This window comes from Sabethes cyaneus, chromosome 3 (assembly GCF_943734655.1).
Source record: "Sabethes cyaneus chromosome 3, idSabCyanKW18_F2, whole genome shotgun sequence".
Lineage (NCBI taxonomy): Eukaryota > Metazoa > Arthropoda > Insecta > Diptera > Culicidae > Sabethes > Sabethes cyaneus.
Genome location: NC_071355.1, coordinates 253,757,961 through 253,778,414, shown reverse-complemented (window position 1 = coordinate 253,778,414; position 20,454 = coordinate 253,757,961). Strand labels below are relative to the sequence as shown.

Sequence of the window (20,454 nt, the reverse complement as noted above, 5' to 3'; positions counted from 1 at the left end):
CGATACGACAGTGATTATTTGAAATCCAGGATAACTGTTAACCAGAGTACAGTAGTTCTGTGGAGACCAAGGCCCTTCACTCTAAACCACCGTCGAACTAACTACGCGCGCAATGAACCAGCCTGCCGCTGTATGCAGCTAATGAACAATTTTAGAAACATACTAAACTTAAACATGTCGTCTGATACTATTAAGAAAAAACTTTCTGACTATTTCTGAGAGGTCAATTTCATGTACACTAATACCACTGCATTTTATATTATTTTGTATTTGGTATTATAATTTATATTTATATGTATGGATTGGATGACGGGCGAAGTCCATATATCTTGACAATAAACAATTGTAAAAACTACCGTTATAAAAACTTATTTGATGAATATTTCAGCAGTGGTTCGAAAACTAGCACAAGGTCAAAAAACTAGATCTCTAAACTTATCCGGAGTTCGAAGACTATTTTACGTGGCAATCAGAAGAAATTGTGTCATGGTACGACAAATTTCTTTTTTACTATTTACATGTTCAAGAAGATATTAGAAAATACTGCATAGTAGAAAATGGTCAAACATGAAATAATTAAACTTAAATTACTCGAGTTAGAGAAAAAACCAGTTTTTTATTTTCACATATGTTTGAGATAAAACTCCAAGCTTTCAGAAACGGCCAAGTTTGATTTTTTTCGTTTGCCCCTTTTTGAGATATTCTATTCCTAAAAAGACTAAAAAAACGCAGGAAAAACGTTAGAACTCGTTATACGTATGAGTTTTCAACATACAATGTTCTACAAAAATTTGTCTTTTGATAAGATAACCAACTTTGCAAGACATTATGATTCAATAAAACCATTGCATTAGCAGAAATCAGCGAAAAAGTGATTTTTGAGAGGTCTTTTTATAAAACACCATGTAAGTTAGAAACGCCTAGAAATACGCCTACTATGTCTTTGGCAAAGTTACTTATATAATCTTTAGCTACAACTTTATCGAAGAAGTTATCCTTCTATCTCTTTCTTATAAAAAGTTATTATGGGTTATGTGTTTACAAGCCAAACTGGAACTTAGTCGTTGATTTCGCATTAATTGTCTATTAGAGTTGTACAACTTTGCTGAACATTGTGGGGAGCTATTTTAAACCACAAAAAACTTTCCACTTAATTTTCGCTGCTGGACCACTGTGCATCGGTCTATTTTTCTTTGAAATTAAAAATAAACGTTTGGTATGGGTAACTAGATTCATTCTGCTCGTCGAAATAAGATTCTATCAAATCGTCTGAATAAGTGCAGTAGGTACGAAAGCATGAATGATTAATAATTAATTTCTGGTTTTCTCAGCTTGTCATTGAAGCATATAATTCCCACTATTCACGGTGGCTTCACTTCGGCTAATAGCACATTATTAGCGACTTTATGGATTGCTGTTACACAAATTGAGCTAATTATCATGACCTACTTTATCACAAATCTAGTGCGAAATTGCCGCACGCAGCGAGTTATCTCGATAATAACTAGAATGCTTTCCTTTTCGTTTTCCGTTCTCAACAGCACCGCAAACAACGACAACAACAACAGTGTGAAATCTCCCGATAACAACGCAAGGCTTGCCGATGGCCCGACAATGCTTGCCGACAGCCGTCCCGGTTCGGTGCGGACAGGCGTGATTGGTTCGAAAGCCGCTAACGATCAGATGGCCAACAGCCAGCAGAGCAAATCGAGCATTCCACAAGAGGGAACCGCGCTGTCGGGTGTTAAATTCGAGCCGGGACGCAAGCGGTACAGCATCTCTGCACACGGTCAGCATAATCAGCTTCACCACCCGATGACGGCGGTGGTGGGAGTGGGCGGTGGAGCAACAGTGAATAACAGCAACGGTGATGCCATCAGAGGTTATCGTGAACTATCGCCTCAATCGTTGCGAATACACCGGAAATCCTCGCATGACATTCGTATCCTGGGAGCGGACGGGGAAATGCTACATAGTCACGATGGGAAACTGCCGGCAGTGGTGAAACCGATGAAGCTAAAATGCATCAGCACCAAGGCCGAATCGTACGACACGCTGCACGGAAGAGCGGCTGATGTGAGTATAATCTGCGATCTCCGGCCGCGTGACGTTTGCCGTGAATGTGCTGGGTGGAAGAGTGAATACAGTAAGGGCTGACTCGGTTGGAATTGGCTGGCTGGTGACGCATGGTTTTGCATTATTTGCTTTCGCCAGGGGGAAATCCTTTCACTGATAACGATCGGGCGATATTACTTGTCAGAAATTTGTTTAGAAAAGTTGTTAAAGGGTTGTTTGAAAATATTAGTTTCGAGTTTCAAGCCCAAAATTTTTACTTGTCATACAGCAAAATTTTTCAGCAGTTATAGACTGGAGCTTCTGGCTAACCTAAATCTGAAGTCTAATTATAATAAACGCCTTCGGGTTCCGGTTGAGTTTGGGTAAAATTATCTTGAACAAGATCGGGTTTGGGTTGGGTTGGGGTAAACTGGGACAATATTTAATTTCCGTGTTGGAATTTATACTAGAATTCAGAAGTAGTGGGCTTCTTTACTATTAAAATAAACTTGGCAATAAATTAAGTAAAATTCACTGACGACTGTTTTCCATTGATTTTATTCCGCTTGAAGCGAAGAGGCATTAATTTTTGCCGACCCGAAAAAACAGTGCCAAAACTCTAACTGATATCTTTTGGCACTTTTGAATGAAGGGTATTGGATGTCGGAAGAATTGTCGGAAAATTGACGTAAGATTTTCCGTCCGCTCTCCGCTGTCATGAACGCATTCGATAATAGGTCGCTATCTTTCTGGAAGGTCAAACGAAATCAGCCAGCAGAAAAGCAAAGACAAATTTATTTCGCGTGTAAACTGAACGGAAGCGAACTTCGGTGCTATGAAATTCCATCGTTTCGTGGGTGGGGTTGAAGGTGGAACCGCGTCCATTATGGGACGTTTATGTCATGAAAAGAGTGTTTTGCTACAATTGTAAAACTTGGGGCTGTGTAAATAAATTAAAGTCAAAATCTGCACCGGGCTTGAGACTTCCGAAGTTGAATGACTATGAATTAATATTTGATTTTCTTTATGAATCTACAGGCGAATGGGATATCTCTTGACGGATTTCACTATTTTATTTAGTATTTAGTATATACTTTTCATTACTCATTTCTCACTACCCACTTCTCACTCACAGCATTTTCTATTACTGCTGTTGCTCGATTCATTTCTTCGACCTCGCGTCCTTATGCCTAGTGTCCGTATGCCTAATGGTGATTATGACTCGCGCCCCTATGCCTAACGGACTGCCATCGGATTGAACTGAATCAGAAGAATGCGGGTGGGAGCATTGGAACGTAAAAGCCCACAAGAAACGATTAACTTTCAACTGAGCTGTGAAAATATGTAACTTTTCGCTTTCGCGAACTGAACTATCGCATCAGACAACAATGAATTACGGGGTAGCAGCTATATTGCATCGTAAAATATGACATCATAGCATAATTTTATCGCGGATGCTTTCCCAAATGAGGCCTCTCTGCGTGGCAGTTCGCTGGGTCATAATTTAGTTACGAGTCTACTTTACCGTTAGGATGTTTTCATTTGTGTGCCTCTGCGCTGCTCCTATATACGAGGTACCCGGTTTGGCGGTAATTTTTTCGAATAAATCTGAACGAACGCAACCGAATCAGACGTTCCCCGGCCAGGAAGGGGGTGGGAAACAAATTTTCCAATTGCCATATCGCTGTGTGCTCATCAAATTATAACTTCCACAGGTTCCGTGCGTGGAACCAACCGGGTTTGGAGGGAAAAAAGGTTGAGCGGGTGTCGGCATGCGAGCAGATGCGAAGCATTTGCATTTGCGAAGAGTATTTCATTCCACCATAATACGGGCACAAATGACTCTTTTGTTTTCACCATGATAAGCGAAAATATGTGTGCAGAAATGATTTCGCGTTAAAATAACCTATATAACTATGTTCTTTCGAAGTTAACTGTGCTGGTTTTATGTCCGAGGAATGCGTAATAATCTGTAAAAAGGAATGTTAAATTTGATTTGAGCTATAAAAAAATATGAAACAAGAAAAACATAAACAATTACGGTTGATGAGCAGTAACCTAAAAAGGCACTGATTTTTATGACAATTAAACGATTAACGGCGATAACGGGATTATCTTTTGCGTGAAAGGTTATCAACACTGCCTCTCATGTGAGCTTTCATATTAATTAGCCTTTTACCTTAACTCAGTTGTAAGAAAGTACAATTCCATTTTCCCGTCCATTTTCACAAAAGCTCATGCCTAGCTTAGCCATCCACTATGTTTCAATCCGATCTAATGTCACAAATGTCGCATATTAGTTTAAAGGTTACGGTATGGCTCAACTTACTACGTTACACTGGTTGAAAAACATCGCACTTTTTTTTCAATTGTACCAAATTTGAAAATGCTCGGTCATTGATAATCAAGTTATCTCCGTTGATGCTCTACGAAGGGAGGCGCTTGGTTATTTGACAAATTTAACCTTTTCCCATTTTTTTTCGAATGAAAGAACCTTTGTGAAGCAGTGTTATCCTTCGTCGGGTACTTGCACCCGGCATAAGTGTAGACAAGAAGATTTTTCAGATGATTATTTTCTGCAGTCAGCAGCAAATCCTTTGAGTAAAGGAAAAACGCCGTCGAGTGCAAACCGGCGAAAACAATGGCTCAAATTACAAACGGTCCCGCATGTAAACATCGCGTAGTTGCAGTATGAAACCCTTGCAGTACGGGATTCCCCTCTGGGGGTGGGAACAAACAAGCTGCAGCTCTAAATGGCACAGATTAAGACGAGATATCATGTTCTAGTGCTGTTAGCAGTACGCTGCAGGGCAGGTGCGACTGTGCTCCGGCGGAAGTAGTTATTTTCACCGACCGACATCATCGTGTATCTTATCCGCTGAGTTCGTTGCACAACAGAAGGTTAGGGTGAAAGGATGGCATCCGGCGGTTGAAAGAGCAGCTCTGTTTTTACGCTCAAAAATTTGCAGCATTCATGTGGCAGTGAATTATCATTTACCAAACAGACCGTACCAGACTGCTAGTGCGCCTTTTTCTCACACCCATGTTTAAAACTTTCCCAAGACATGCATAATATTAAGCGAAAATGAGAAGCTGTCAGCGTGCAGCCGAGTGTCGGTTGTAACAAATGGCGGGGGAAATTGTCTTCATCGTCACCTTCTTCGCCTTCAGTAGCCGACTCGCACAGTAGCCGACGACTGAAAGGGATCATGATTAGGTGAAAATTCTTTTCACCCAGCCAACTGCGCTCGCTGATGACGAGTTAAGGCAAGCGTTTTCCATTACTGCTGTCGTTGGCAGCGACTGGTGAATGTATTTGTTGTTGAAGCAGTGCACCCAATTTCCCCCCGGGGGCTAAATTGTTTGATGTTGCAGCCAGCAGTTGACATTTTGGCTAGGTCGTAAAATGACAGCAAGATGTTGGCACTTACTATTATTGTGATTATCTTGCAATTCGGGAATCAAACAGGAAAGACAAATATTGTGCAGCTTTAAGTCATAGCTTTTTCGTAGCAAATTGGCTTTTTTATACGGCTTAACATATTCTTTTCTGAAACAAATCATGCCATTCGTGCAGTGGTGAAAATATTCTAACAAAACAGCTGTAAAAAAGGCTAAGTGTATGCCATTGTAAGTTGTAAGCTTTTGATAACCAGCACCAAATTAAGTGAAATCTTAACTGTCAATTTTCTAAAATTTATTCAATATAAGTTGTCCGTTTGGTATTGTGTTCGCATCTTACGTGTTTACTATAGAATTCTAGGTATAGATATGCTGCCTATGTATATCTTGAAGGGCAATGTAATTACTCAGATTGATATGACTATGAATGAAGAAGAAATACAAAGAAAGTCATTTATCGGCATTTCTCATCCATTTCTACCTTTACGTGATTTGCTGAGTGGAATGTAGCAGAGAACACATATTGTTTTCAACATGTTTCCAACATGTACAATGCTTGTGTAACCTGATTCTAACATATTCTTGCAGAACGTTTAGAGAGCGTAGCTTTTCACATGCACTCTTCTTGAAGCAACACATTAAATGAAGAACGTAAATGTCGTAGCAATGCTCTTGGCTCGAGCGTTCCGTATGACGTAAATTTGTTTTGAATAAGCTGAAAATAAGGTTCAGTTGGTTTTCTTACTGCTGTGTTAAGAATTGTTTCGATTATTTATTTTTTATTGAATCAGAGTTGGGTCGGTAAGTTGAAATGTTTTCTGCTAACCGGAAAGAAATTTTGCTTTTGGTTTTACCGCTGTATCTCGAGATCGGCACGAAACACTCCATTATAATGAAAGATTCTTATGTGAAAAAAGTTACGTTGCGAGAACAACGTACATTTAATTTTCCAATCGTGTTAAAAGGTATTTGGCAGCACTGCCGGTAATAACTTTATTTTTTGTTTTGATGCCATTGGCAATTTTTGACAATATTTGGTTCAAATCCGTGAAAGTCGAATGTATAGGTCTTAGAAACTTCGCGTATACATAATTTACCCAAATACATAATTTTAACTGAGGCAAAGCAGCAAATGAAACGTTCAAAACTATTCACGGATAAGAGAGTTGCGGATTTGCCTCGCTTTGAGAATTGCTGCGTCGCGTCTCGTGCACAAATATCTCTTCAGTCCTGTTTCCGTGCAAGACAACAGTATGGGTACAGTCTGGCAAAAAGAAAAGATGGCCGTTCACTTTTCTATAACGTTTCACTTTCAGGACATCAATTTAGACTAGAATGTTTAAAGATAAAATCGGTTGACGAAGAGGGATGGTTTTGCACTCTGGCGTACTTCCCAAGCACGGATATCAAATTGGTATCCAGCTTTCCACGAGCGATAATGGCGGATATTGAGCACAAGTGGGCACAATCTTTTGATATTCATTGGAGGAGTGTCCAGTTCGCCCTGACGGAGTTACTATGGATACATTCATGATTGTTTGTTGTTCGAGTGTAAAAATGTAAACATTGTTTAATTTTGCAGATCAGCTGAAGTGGAACATAACTAAACGCATTCAAACTTTTATAGTGGTTTGCGGCTATAATTTGCTGAAGGCACTGGCTCAGAATACTTTTTCACAAACGTGCGAATTAAACATTCGAAACATTTCACATTAACGCAAACATTAACTTCATGTTGGTCGAGCCGTTGTCAAGTTTGCTCTCGAACAGCGTCTCGACTTGATAAGAAACTTTCCGTTGCATATTTGGGCACTCTCCCTGAAATTTGCGAAAACTGCAAAACTACAATTCATAAAACTTGTTGTCCGTTCAATTATGTTCCTCTTTAGCTAATCTGCAAAATTGAACAATGTTTACATTTTTACATTCGAACAACAAACAATCATGAATGTATCCATAGTAACTCCGTCAGGGCGAACTCGACGCTCCTGCAATGAATGTCAAAAGATTATGCCCACTTGTGCTCAATATCCGCCATTATCGCTCGTGGAAAGCTGGATAAGTTTAAACGTCGTAAAGAATCTTCGATCTGTTGGGACAGGGAGTTTCTGTTACAAAAAACGCGTTCAAACTTTGATGACGTGTTTCCTACCAATCAGGATGCGAGGATTTCCAGTTTCATTATTTCCAGTTTTTCAATAGTGTACACTAACGAATTAATAGCGTTCTTCATTTGGGCCAATGCGTAGAAGATATTCCCATCGATTGGTGCAAAAATATTGAAACTCGATCGGAAAACTGCTAAGCTTTTAGCATTCAAAACCTGACCACTTTTCGAGAAAGATTTTTTGGAATGAAACCCTGTTTAGCCAAACTTTACCGTAAGACGTAGTTCTACGTCAAAAATAATACATTTTACCGACAGTACTGTCATTTTTTCGGTTTTAAAATAGAATTTGCTTTTGAGAAATCAATATTTCATTTGGATTCCCACCAGGAGCGAAACCAAGTTACCCTAATTGCGTTTTTTCAACAATTTATTTAATACATACTGAAGCGTAAATTAGATTAAAAAATCGCGCAAGCAAATCGACTTGCAGACAACTATCAATCTTAGAATTAAGGTCGTCGGTTAGCAACAAGTTATGGATTCAAGACAAACTTCATTCATTTTGATTTAAGATGACTTGCTAAATTACTTGTCCGGTCTATGCTTTGAATGTAGTTTCCCAAGCATATAGTGCCACGTGTAGGTGCTGTTGCTTATGCGTTACTAATTTCTTGTCGAGCTTAATTAAGATTAATCTATTTGTTACGATTGAATCCGGTGCAATAAACAGTCACCGTGCAACGACGTGTTTGTTTGAATCCAGTGGAAACAATACATCATACTTAATCCATTTTAATACGATGCCTATATCTTTCCATCGGACGGTTCCATCCAAATCTATTGTTGTCAATTTTTTTATTGGACAAAAAGCAATATCCGATGTGCTTCAAACGGTGGCGCACGAATTGTGTTTAATTTTCGCATAGTACTCTTGAGCCAGGCAATCTCGTTCCTATTTTTCGAACGTCAAAAATTCGTTCGGATCGTCAATCTTCCTTTGAAGTGAATTTTATTAATCATGATAATTGTAACTGACGATGAAGCGATTTATCGATCATTCAGGATTAAGCACCGTAGCATTTGTCGACATCAACTACCATTATGTGGAAATGAGTGCAGTGGAGAAGAGAAAATGAAAATCAACGGGTTTTGAATCGCGTATGAATGCATGTGAGGAAAAAATCGAAGTGCATATGGAAATAGTTCCCCGTAGTCGTTCTGCCGCCAAACGTCGTAAGGAAAAAAAAAATCCACACTAGAGAGAATATATTATCCCGGTGTGGTACGACAAATGACAACAGTTGAATGGAATGAATAAAAAAGACAACTTGAAGCCACATTCAGCGTCGTTTAATACGCTCGCTAGCCAGGCGGCAAGAGGGCGGATAGAATGAGTCTGCCTCGGGAGACCGGTCGGTCGCCACAAGAGGCAATCACCAAGAAGGGTTCAAATGAAATGTGGAGTGGAAATGCCGGAGGGAAAATGCCACGGATCGACTTGCGCTTCTGTCGCGTTCCGTGGCTGACTGTCCAACCGATCGAGGATGCTGCTGACACGGCGGCCACGGGAAGTCATAACCGTGTGCAATATTTCCGGTGTTGGATTTTCCCACGTTTTACACCACTGATAACCAACGTGGTTCGAATCTGGGCGGTAAGAGTTAAAATGTGATTGCAATTTTTTTCCGGAACGGTATGTAGAATAAAAAAATGTTTTAAATTAAGGCCATTATTAATACTAGAGAAGCTAACCGGTTGAACTTCCCTGATGATGTTGAAGTTCAGCAATTTCATTTTGTAGTTCCTTTTTTTTTGATCCTTTGCCCACTGAATTAATCGCTCGTGGGCAACTTAAGCTGCACCGGAGGTTGCTTTCGTGATTTCCCGTACAACCGATTGGACGTCGTTCCGTCGCCTGTATACTCGTCATCGTTCGCTGCAACCGGTGGAACATACCGGAAGTAAGTACTCCTGTAAGTGACGGCAACTGGCAAAAACGGGGAAGCAAAAAATCCGCTGAAACGAGTGCCGCTTGGGGGAAGGTATTTGCTGGCGTAAAACCATTCGCGTGACACTTTTATGCGATGTAATGCGATATGAATTCTAATTTTCCCCGGCTTTGAACAATTTGTGTCTGCCAGCAGTGCAGTCAGTTAGTCTGTAACTCATCTTCATGTGAATGAAGCGCAAGAAATTTACTGGCGGATTCTTGCCGCGTGGCATGGTATCGGGCTAGCAGCGCCAGCGGGATGCTTTAACATTGTGCTGAAAGAAGCACGCAAAGGTTCTGTTCGAAAATACTTCGCTTTGTCTTCTCGCTGGTGTGTGAGGTTAGGTGAACTGCAGAGACGTTCAGGTTGTCAGTCGAATTAGTATGTGGTTACTTTGATTATTATGATTTCGGTCTGCTGTCAAAAATTAGCTATTCAATACCAATAGTCCAACTAACTAATATTGGGTGCCAAATCTTAATGATAACACCTAACCATAACCTATTGGTTAAAAGCTAAAAGTTGGATTATACACGATTATCTTACTCATCATGTGTAAAATCCAATACCGATTTTAATCTGCGTAACTTTTTCGAAACAACGAAGACTTTAATCGATTTTACTCCCTTTTCAAACTCTTTCCATGCTTTCGCTCTGACGGTTTTACGTCACGTAGTTTCGCGCTTCCATGATTCTTAAGCTTTTAAAAGGTTGGTGGGCAAAGTGATTTCGGTAAGAATTATTGCCGAACGTTACAGGTCAATAATAATCTTGACCCTTCTTGAAGCTCCCAAAATTAAAACGATTATATCTTAATCGTAATATAAATATTTTTTTGCCATTTTCATTTCTTGTAGTACGTTGTAATTCTAAAATACTTTCACTTTGCTTGAGTTGATTCGACTTTAAATGGGAATCAACCTACTAAGACTTCTGTGGCAACCATCCAGCAATGCATTTCTCCATCTGGAACCCGATCACTCCACACACTGTTAACGTGTCCATCTCAAGCGGGATATTTCTGTTCGTTTGGAAACTGCCCATATGTTTCCTGTTCATAAGAAAGGGGATCAGAAAGGTATCAATAACTATCGAGGGATCTCATCTTGTACTCCGCTACCTAACCATGCTATTGTAGTTGCCAAACTAGAAGGACTCGGTATCGGTGGGAGTGTACTGCATTGGTTTAGTTCCTATCTCGCAGGTCGTAAACTGATTGTGACCGTTGAAGGTTTCCAGTCTTGTTTGGAATCCCACAAGGCCGTTGGGACCGTTAGTCTTCCTGTTGTACTTCAGTGATGTCAACCACGTTCCTAAAGGCCCTCGTTTATCCTTCGCTGACGATTTGAAGATTCACTTGAGGATTCGCTTCAAGGTCGATGCCAGTTTTCTCCAGCGAGAGCTTGAAACCTTTATTGGTTTGGTGTGACAACCTGAAATATGCTCCATTATTTCTTTCGCCCGAATTCGTCACTCTAGGATGTTTAAAAACAAGTTCCATGGTACTGACATCCAAAGTGTCGACCAGGTGAAGGATTTCATCGTTATTTAGGACAATCAGTTATCGTTTAGAAGGCACAATTCCTACATTCATTGTGGACAAAGCATTCAGAATGTGAATTGTCAACCGACGTGAAATGTCTTAAGGCATTATACTGCTCACTCATCCGTTCGACTCTCGAGTACGGTTTCATTGTCTGGCATCCGTGTTACGAAAACGGGTCGACCAGCATTGAGTCGATTCAACGCCGCATCTTACGCTTTACGCCCTGTCATCTACCTTGGCGAGATCCATTCCGATTGCCGACTTACGAGAGTTGATGCCGATTGAGACACTTCAGGTGCGAAGGAACGTCGCAAGAGCTATGTTTGCTGCTGGTATGTTGCAGGGAAGAATCAATTGTCCTGCTATTTTGGGAACAATTGATCCGAACGTGCGATTCAGGGCACTTCGGAATGACAACAACTACATGGAAAGCAATCTGTTTCTCTTTTCATAAATAAAATAATCATTTCATGAGATTTCATAAAATCATTACCATGATGACCCATGATTTCATAACTGTACCGGCAAATATCATGAAATATAAGAAGTATTTTTGGGAGTTTTTGTCACAATCGCTTCAAGCGTTACACGAACTGTCAACACGGTTATTTGAAATCACAGCAGCCAATGACATTTGTTAGTGGTTTAGTAGTAAGTGACGAATCGATTCCATTAAATGTAGAAGTACAGTTTTTGTTATGGTTTCCGTCGCTGATGAATGAAAAAAGTGGAAAATAAGCGGATAGTTTAGTGGTTTTCAGTTAAATGGTAAAATTCGCTACCGTGTAGGTGGAGGAAGAATACCCTACTAAGAGTGGTGGAGGTTATGATATCCGTTTGCTGAGGCAGCTGATGGTGAAATGGCCGCATCTAGTTCATGGGAATCTCGCAAGGAACCGCCAATAGCTTATGCACCAGAGGTCCACGGTCCAAAGGGTGTCCACGATAAAATTGTAGCACACTCAAATTGCCGTAACTTTTGAACCATTGGGTAAAATTATTTGAAACTTTGTATGGAAAATGCTCAATGCTTGTTGGAAAATGCTTGTTTATACTGTGTGAGTCTATTTATGGAGTCGAAAGAACAGCTAGTGTGCGAAAAAAATCTGCACAAGTACATGGAAAATGAGAATCTATCACATCGTGCCATCGGTAAAAAGTTAGTAATCCCGAGTTCTACGGTTTCTCGTGTCGTAAAACGGTTCAAAGAATATCTGACTGTCGATCGGAGAAAAAAGCCATTCGTATACAGTTAAGGATTACACCCGCGTAGTTGGGGCCTTTGCCGGCAAACCAAACTTCTCCATTCTAGAGGTAGCAAAAACAACTGAATCTTAGCTAAAGTTTTGTGCAGAAGGCCAAAACTCGAGCTTGTTACCGTTGCATCGCAGCTTTCGAGGTCGTAGACGTCCAGCAGGAGCTACGACGGGCTGTGATCCGAGCGACACGGTGTCGCATTCAGAACGGGCAGCAGAGCAGTAGTATCGCCAGCATAGTGCAACATCGACGACGGCCACGTGGATTGAATCTTGGGTTCCGGAATTGTACTCAGTGTGATCCGCTATAAAGCAATTCTGTTGTTTGTTTGATTTCGAAGCAGGCCAGGAGCCGACCCTGATGACGTTTGATTCGCTCACGGCCGACTGGGGGACAAAAGAGGTCTTGGGAACCCAACCTCAAATAGTCCCCAGTGGTTCGATCAGGGACTAGGGGCTTTTACGTACGTTCAAGGTTCAGAAGTCCTTTGAAGAATACGGTCGCGAAAAGCCGTGCCCAGAAGTTATAATACGATCAAAAGCTGACGAAACCTCATTGTTGCGTTATGGACGACGACACCAACGTGATAGCGGACTCTATCCAGATTCCGGGGAATCAGTATTTCACGGCAGAGGATAAGTTTGATGTTCCAGAGAACCTTCGAAAACAAGATGTCGAACTTTGCAAAGAAATTTTTGATTTGGCAAGCAAAAGTGGAATATACCATAGATAATATAAATGGACAGGTGTATTTGATAGAGTGTCTCTAAAAGCAACTTCTATTTTTCTGAAGTCACAAACTGTCCTGCGTTTTTTTGGCCGGATTTCGTTTCATGCCATTGCACAAAGGACGTGCTGGAGAGTGGTATAAGGCAAATAATACCGATTTCGAGACAAAAGATCTGAACCTCCCAAATACACTGGAAGTTCATCCAATCGAGAAATTTTGGGCTATAATGAAACAGAATTTTTTTAAAGCGTCCTAGAGTAGTCAAAATAGTCGAAGAAAATAAGGAAATGTGGGTAAATATGCAAAAACATGTCGATTTTAAGGTCGTCAGAGTCTAGTTGCTTTTTTAATGATTTCAGGACTTGTTGCCACTATCGTTTTGTTGAGAATAGAGTTGCTAGTAGTAGGTAATAATCTGTTATGAACAATTATGAAACGTAGAATAACGTGTCTATTTTTGCTATTGAACTAGATCCGACAGTAATTCTATCACGTAAAATGTTGTTTACAGTGAATTTTATTATCAGTGAATTTGATAAATATATTATCGACACTCTACGACCTTTAATTTAATAGCGAAAATAATTGGTGAATTTTATGCTCAAATGTTTACGTTGGCATCACTCCATATAAACGTCCGTTCTCTTGGCAACGGACAACAACGACGGTCGCGGATTCGGAATTGCAATCAAAACAAAGTGAAGTTTTTCCTATCAATTCAAGTGAACAGTTTGGGCAAAATCATTATATTATCTTACTCGGGTGGTAAATTTAACTTTTCTGTGCCTCAAGTTGAGTTTTGCGAGTGATGTGACGAATGGAATGGCCGAAAAAAATTAATGAAAAATCGACGGCGAAAAAGTGAAAATATAGTGATGAATTTTAATTGAACAGAAATCTCAATATTAAGTGTAATTTATGCCCCAAAAAGTAATAGAACCTATAGAATGCAATGTTTAGTGCTTTGAGTTGCAAGATCTTATTACGGCAGGTTAGCTGAACTGAGATTATTTTTTGTGATGGTTTTCCGAGTCTATGGGAGCATGTTGGTACACTGAAGACTTCGGTACCATATTGACTGCCACAAATGTACTCTGATGACCTTGCCGTTAAGGTGGTGCAGAACTCCATGGTAAGGTTAAGGCCAAATTACGTGTATTCGGATACGGAGGCGAAATAAAATAAAATAAAGACGCCAAAAGACTTGCTTCATTTAAAATCCTAAAAATTTGATGGTAATCGGATAAAAACTTGAATTTTACGAATTAATTTTATGTGTTGCAATATTACCGTGGATATTCTTTATGGTTCTAAGTTAAAAGAAGTTTCACTATTTAGTAGTAGCGTATAGTAACGCTTAGATTGCTTAGGTTGCAACGCTTGCTTAGGTTGAAAAGTTTGAAATCATAAATATTATTCATGGTGTATGTTCGTTACAAGAAAATACAGTAGATTCTTGAAATCATGAGTCATTGTTCGTATTATAGAGATAAAATTTATTCTCGTGTAAGAAGAGAACAGTTCTCAGACACTGACGACAAAACTACGAAACGAGTTTCTTGTGGATCTCTTTCACGCTTTCCTAACCACAAAAAGTACTGTTTCATTATCGCAAATGTCAACGGATATTGGCACCTGGCCGCTCGTTGCCTATCACAGCACCCATAGCGGGACAATGTTTCAAAATGTGTACTAGTCATAAATTCAATAAAAGCAGAGCTACCAAAAATCTACCGAGGACACAAATAACTGCGTGCAGCCCCCAACTGTCCGACCTTCGTCAATAGGTTGGATACAAATTGGATTGCGTTATTGGTCGAGTTGTGAATACGGTACCAATTCAGTATTCCATTCCATTCAATCCGAGCTCGTCCGTCTATCGGTTTCGAAATAAACGACGATATCTCAGAATGGTGCTTCCAATCGGTGAAAAGATTTATTCCTATGAAACCGAAATGCAGACACGTTCCCACGTTCAACGGAAGAATTGGGTTCACCCATATAATAAATCAATAACAATAATGGATACATCCACATTGGGAAGTTCGAACGCCTGACGCAAAAGGTGTCAACCATAAGCGAAATTTATAAATTGCTACGGAATTTAATTTCCCAACTGAATGGAAAACCAACCAACCAAAACCAAACCCGCCGGAGCAACACACTTTTCCCAAGCAACTGACAGCCAGCAGATTCTGCCGCACAAAGGTACGTTTCCTCAGAAGCAAAAAAAAAAAAAAAAATAAAGGAAAACGCTTTCACTGTTCAACGACTTGTTCAAACATAACTTCGGACATTACACACCGACGACTGTCTCCTGTTCGTCTTGTCGTGTGGGTTCAAGTATCCGCCAGTGGCGTATGAGCACATTGCGAGCTCTCGTACTGTGTGGAGTGCCACTCAAGATGTTTTCCCTTTTTCTTTAAACATACAATGCTGGCCCCTTCCCGGAGTTTTTACGGGCTCTCTGTGTCCTACGGGGATGCTGCTGCTGCTGCTGCTGCTAGTGAAAAGTAGGAACGACGATACACCAAACTAGGAACCAACGATTCTTTATTTGAACATTCAAGAGCTCGTAAGTTGATAGCTCACGGGGTGTAGGTAACCGTTCGTCGGGGTCGTTTGAATAGCTTCATTGGTCGAGTGTCTCATAAAAAGCTAGCAGCACATGAAGCTATCAGCGGAAGTTAGTGGAAGAAAGGCATAGGCTATTTGATGGATTGATGGAAGTGCACTACTTTAGTGATGCACATGTGGAATGCCGTTGGCTATTTCGACATTCCGATTTATGGAAGCCACAGAAAGCTGGAGCATTCTTTTGTAATGAATGGTTTGATCTTGGGAATCAGAAGTTATTTGATGAATTGTACGTGGTGTGCCATTTCGTTTCGATGTTGGTTCTAATCACGGTCGAATGTGGGTCTTAAAGGAGAATACTAAATTTGAATGCAATGTAAATGCAATCAAACTATTTTAGAAGAAATAAATAAAATCCAAAATCCAAACCACTTTGAATGAAACTTACACCACGCATTTCGCTCGCGAAGTGTCTGAGATCAAAGACAATCATCGTCCCCACCCATAGAAGCAGTGGGTGATGGAAACGCATGGTCGTTTTCAAACACAGACGCACGAGACGTGTTAGCAGATTTCCGCTCTTTCGCCCGTACCTACACCTTTGGGCACTTTAATTCTGCCATCCTTTAACGTTATGTGTGTGTATGTCTGTGGAGGCACGTTAAGACGGCTGAAAAATTGCTTTATTGTGTGGAAACGAGCCCAAAGTGGCGCAGTGGTGACGGGTGTCTCTCCTTGCATATCATTTCCGACCCTCTACAACAAAGAGCTTCTTGGCTTTTTTTCCCGCGCACTTGCCTGCTCAAGGCGGCCGGGGTTTACCGGGTGACATCACTTATCATAGGAAAAAAAAAGTGAATGTTTAAATATCTCATGTTACGCGTGAAGGGTAGGCGCTGCCGAGCAAAAGTCTCGCCCAGCTTGCTGTGAGAAATTGGAATGTCAGTTGTGCCAAAGTTGGTCATTTGTCAAAAGCCACCTGTTATGAGTGAGTGGCGTGTGAGTGCGGTGCCGTTGGTTGTGAGAGTTAAATGAACAAAATCAGTTTAGAGCGTGAGAATCATAATTTTTATTTTCCTTTCACCAACAGGTGCTACACTGTAACCGTGAAGTGTGCATGGGAAGCATTATGGTGCCCAATGTAATTGGAATCGAACCGAGAAAATCAGACATCGTTTTACAACATGCGAAGGATTTTCTCGACCAGTACTACTCTTCTATCAGAAGGTGAGTTTAATTTATATGAACTGGAGATTGGTTCTTAACAACCACGGACCATTGGTAGTGGCATTCAACAATACTCGGTACCTAGCTTAACGGATTGTAATCTGAACTGTATGTGTGCAGGTAAACCGCCATGCAACCACAATTCAAACCAGTGATTGTACGGCAGTATGCTGCCAGCGGGTCGGTCCGCATTATCAGGGACATTCAACAGCATGCTGTTGCTTTGGTCGAGGCAAACCGCACTGCTGTGAGTACTCAGTACAGTACACTACCGTGCTAAGGATGAACAACTCCGGAAGTGGAAGCGGTACTGGTCTTACGCCCTCTCTCCCTTGTTTTTTTTCTATACATAAATGTCTTAGTAGCGGGTTTGCTCATCTGTTCCCGTGGGCAAATTCCGTACGTATTGAATCTGAATGCAATAGCACATGAAACCGTACCCAGGTGTGACTTGATTAGCAGTCGTAGTTCTGTAGTCTTCGATTGCAGTCAAGACAGAGGTACATTTAGGCGTTTTGGTGATATATTCCCGTTATCTCCGTTATAGTGAATCAAGATCATCATAGTAAAAGAGTGTTTTTTCGTTAAAGTTATAGAAAACTTGGCTTGGATTTCAGTACTTTCACGACGAGAACAGAGTTGCTAGTAGTAGGTAATAATCTATTATGAACAATTATGAAACGTAGAATCGCGTAGAATCTTGAAAATAAATAAAAAGAAAACCTTATCCAACTTAATTCTACTATGTATATTTTTTATTGACAGATACGTATTTCGCTTACGACTTGCAGGCTTCCGCAGTGTCTGGTTTCAAGAATAAAATATACATAGTAGAATTAAATTGGATAAGGTTTTCTCTTTATTTAATTTCCAGGTTTCGTATTCTACTAAGACGCTCCAAAAACTTCAGTCGAGTAGAATCTATTTTTGCTGTTGAACGAGATCAGTAATTCTTTCACATAAAATGCTGTTTACAGTGAATTTTATTAGAATATTTTCGACACTACGACCGTTCAATAGCGAAAATTATTGGCCAATTTCATGCTCAACGTAAATATGGCATCACTCCGTGATACACCCGTTTCTATGGCAACGTACAACAACGACAGTCGCGGATTCGGAATTGCAAATGAAACGAAGTAAAGATTTTCATATCAATTCAAGTGAACAGTTTGGGCAAAATCATTATAATATCTTAACAAATAACTGTTCGGGTGGTAAATTAAAGTTTTCTGTGTTTCAAGTTAAGTATCGCGAGTGATGTGGCGACTGGAACGGCCGAAAAAATTAATGAAAAATCGTCGGCGAAAAAGTGAAAATATAGTGATGAATTTTAATTAGGCAGAAATCTCAGTATTTAGGTAATTTATGCTCCAAAAAGTAATAGAACCTATAGAATGCTTAGTGCTTCGAGTTGCAAGATCTTATTACGGCTAGCAGGTTTGTTGAACTAATTTTATTTTTTTGTGATGGTTTCCCGAGTCCTTGGGAGCATGTTGGTACACTGAAGAAGGAAAGGGAAGGGTAATATTCGGTGCCATACTGACTGCCATAAATGGACTCTGCGACCTTGTCGTTAAATTTTGTGGTTTTAATATAATACCATCTATTAATTATAATACCACGTAAATATGTTGTACACATACCAACCTAGATTACTATCGTGCTACGATAGTAGCACGATAGTAATCTAGGTTGGTATGTGGTGTGGGTGATATGTAATCATTCACGAAAATTCGCTGTGTTTATTTTTGTTCATTTTTCCATTGGTGAACGGGCTTATCGCTAAAGATAGGTTTGATAGGTTTTTTTTGGAACAGCTGTGAACGAATATATGCAATTTGATAGGTCGCATTTCGTCTCTAGCTGCCTTGAATGCTGTGCGGTGGATGACGTATTGGCGGTTTGTTTTCATTGATTGTGAAAAACCGGCGACGTCAGCCATCTGTGAAAACGAAAACTGCGGTAACGGCGACGATAAAGAGGAAAATATCAAACGCTGATGTGTGAATTCTCAGCCGATTCAGCGAAGTTTTTTTCTGCTGTTTTGCGTGGAATGCCTCAAATTACAATAAACATAGATAACGTGTGTTTAGATTAGTTCTTTTAACGCATTTTTTTGGAAATTAAAGTTAAATAAAGTGGTAATTCCCCCCGTTCCTGTAGAAATACAATTCTGATCACCTCTTGTAAATGTCACATTTGAATAATAAACACTAATATAATTGTAATTGTGGAATTACAGGCATAAAACAGCAGAAATAAAATATCTGAAGCGTATTTCGTTCTCCATTCGGGCTTGAGTTTGCAAAAGTGAAACAAAATATCACCCAAAATCCCACATAAAACATTGATGTAAACTTATTTCATTTCACGGTAATCCATCCTCGTCGTCGTCGTCGTTGGGCTCCGCCAGAGCAAAGCTACTCCAAAGAAAGAGCAACCCCATTCAGTGGCTGTTTCTCACAGTGCTTTTCGGTTCCGTTTCTCGTTCCGTTCTACGGCTATTAAAGCGTTCATTCATGTACGGGAGTCGAGTGGCGAGGGTGTATTAGCGACCGGTAGTCGCACGTAGGTGAAAAGTATACTCCCAGCGGGTCTTTGAAGGACTATCTCCATTCCGGTCGGTATGCATTACCACCTTTGCAAGTTCAGCAATATGTAGGCAAATTTGCACGATCGCATGCTGGGGCTGTGGTTCCCGATAGACCGACAAGAGTTAAATTTGCTTACCCGAGCTTTAGCCAATCGACAACCTTTTACATTTACCGGTGTACAAGAGAAAGTATGTAAGGATTTAAAACCAAATGCAGATGAACTACAAATCGAATTTGCTTGAAATTGATTTTTTCCATGCATTTTTATGAAAATGTGAAATTGCAATAAATTCAGTTCCTACACAAACCAGACAACAGGTCGTCAAACAAAGAATTTGGTTCTGTAACGAAGTCCTGTCTGTGGTTTAAGAGAGCTATCTGGGAAAACATCCGATAGCACATCACCATTACTGCTCAATGGCGATGTTTTCATCAAACCGCATTTCAGCGTGTTGCTATGGGAGTAACAAACGCAAAATACCTTCCGGAATCCGCCAGTAGATCTGCGTTGTCACTTGTTGTCAGCAAATATGTAGCTGCGTCCATCATCAAAATAGATCGGAACCACAGTTCCCGGTAGTATCGAACTACCTTTGCAGTGCTGTCCCGTCCAACATCATCGGGGGCGATTACATGTGTGCGGGTTTCACACCTGCCGACTGAGTTCGACGGGGCATACGCAACTTGCTGCAACAAGTTCGTCGTAGGAGCAAAAAATGGTTCCAATTCGTGTGTGGTTTGGCAAACAAGTGAACACAGTTGGCACACCGGCAGTATGGCGTTGGCTGGCGAACAACGTTCGACAGTAATTTGATAATTAAATAGAGAGTGTCGGTTTTGTGTAGTTTCATTAGAATTTGGCTTTCATTTGGTTGGTTGAATAACCTGTACAAATAGCAATGCGTCCCCATCATTCAAAAACATTTAAACATTATTTCTTATGTTACGGGATGCCTCAAATC

The 20,454-nt window shown here is 40.4% G+C and overlaps 1 protein-coding gene across 1 annotated transcript in view; it reads left to right on the top strand.

Moving 5' to 3' along the window:
• Positions 1–20,454, top strand: part of LOC128744427 (nitric oxide synthase) — a 79,690-nt gene that overhangs the window by 8,436 nt on the left and 50,800 nt on the right. Inside the window, exons 2-3 of the mRNA XM_053841442.1 lie at positions 1,542–2,076; positions 16,759–16,895. Of these exons, the coding sequence (XP_053697417.1) occupies positions 1,542–2,076; positions 16,759–16,895 (672 nt within the window). The remainder of the gene's footprint in view (positions 1–1,541; positions 2,077–16,758; positions 16,896–20,454) is intronic.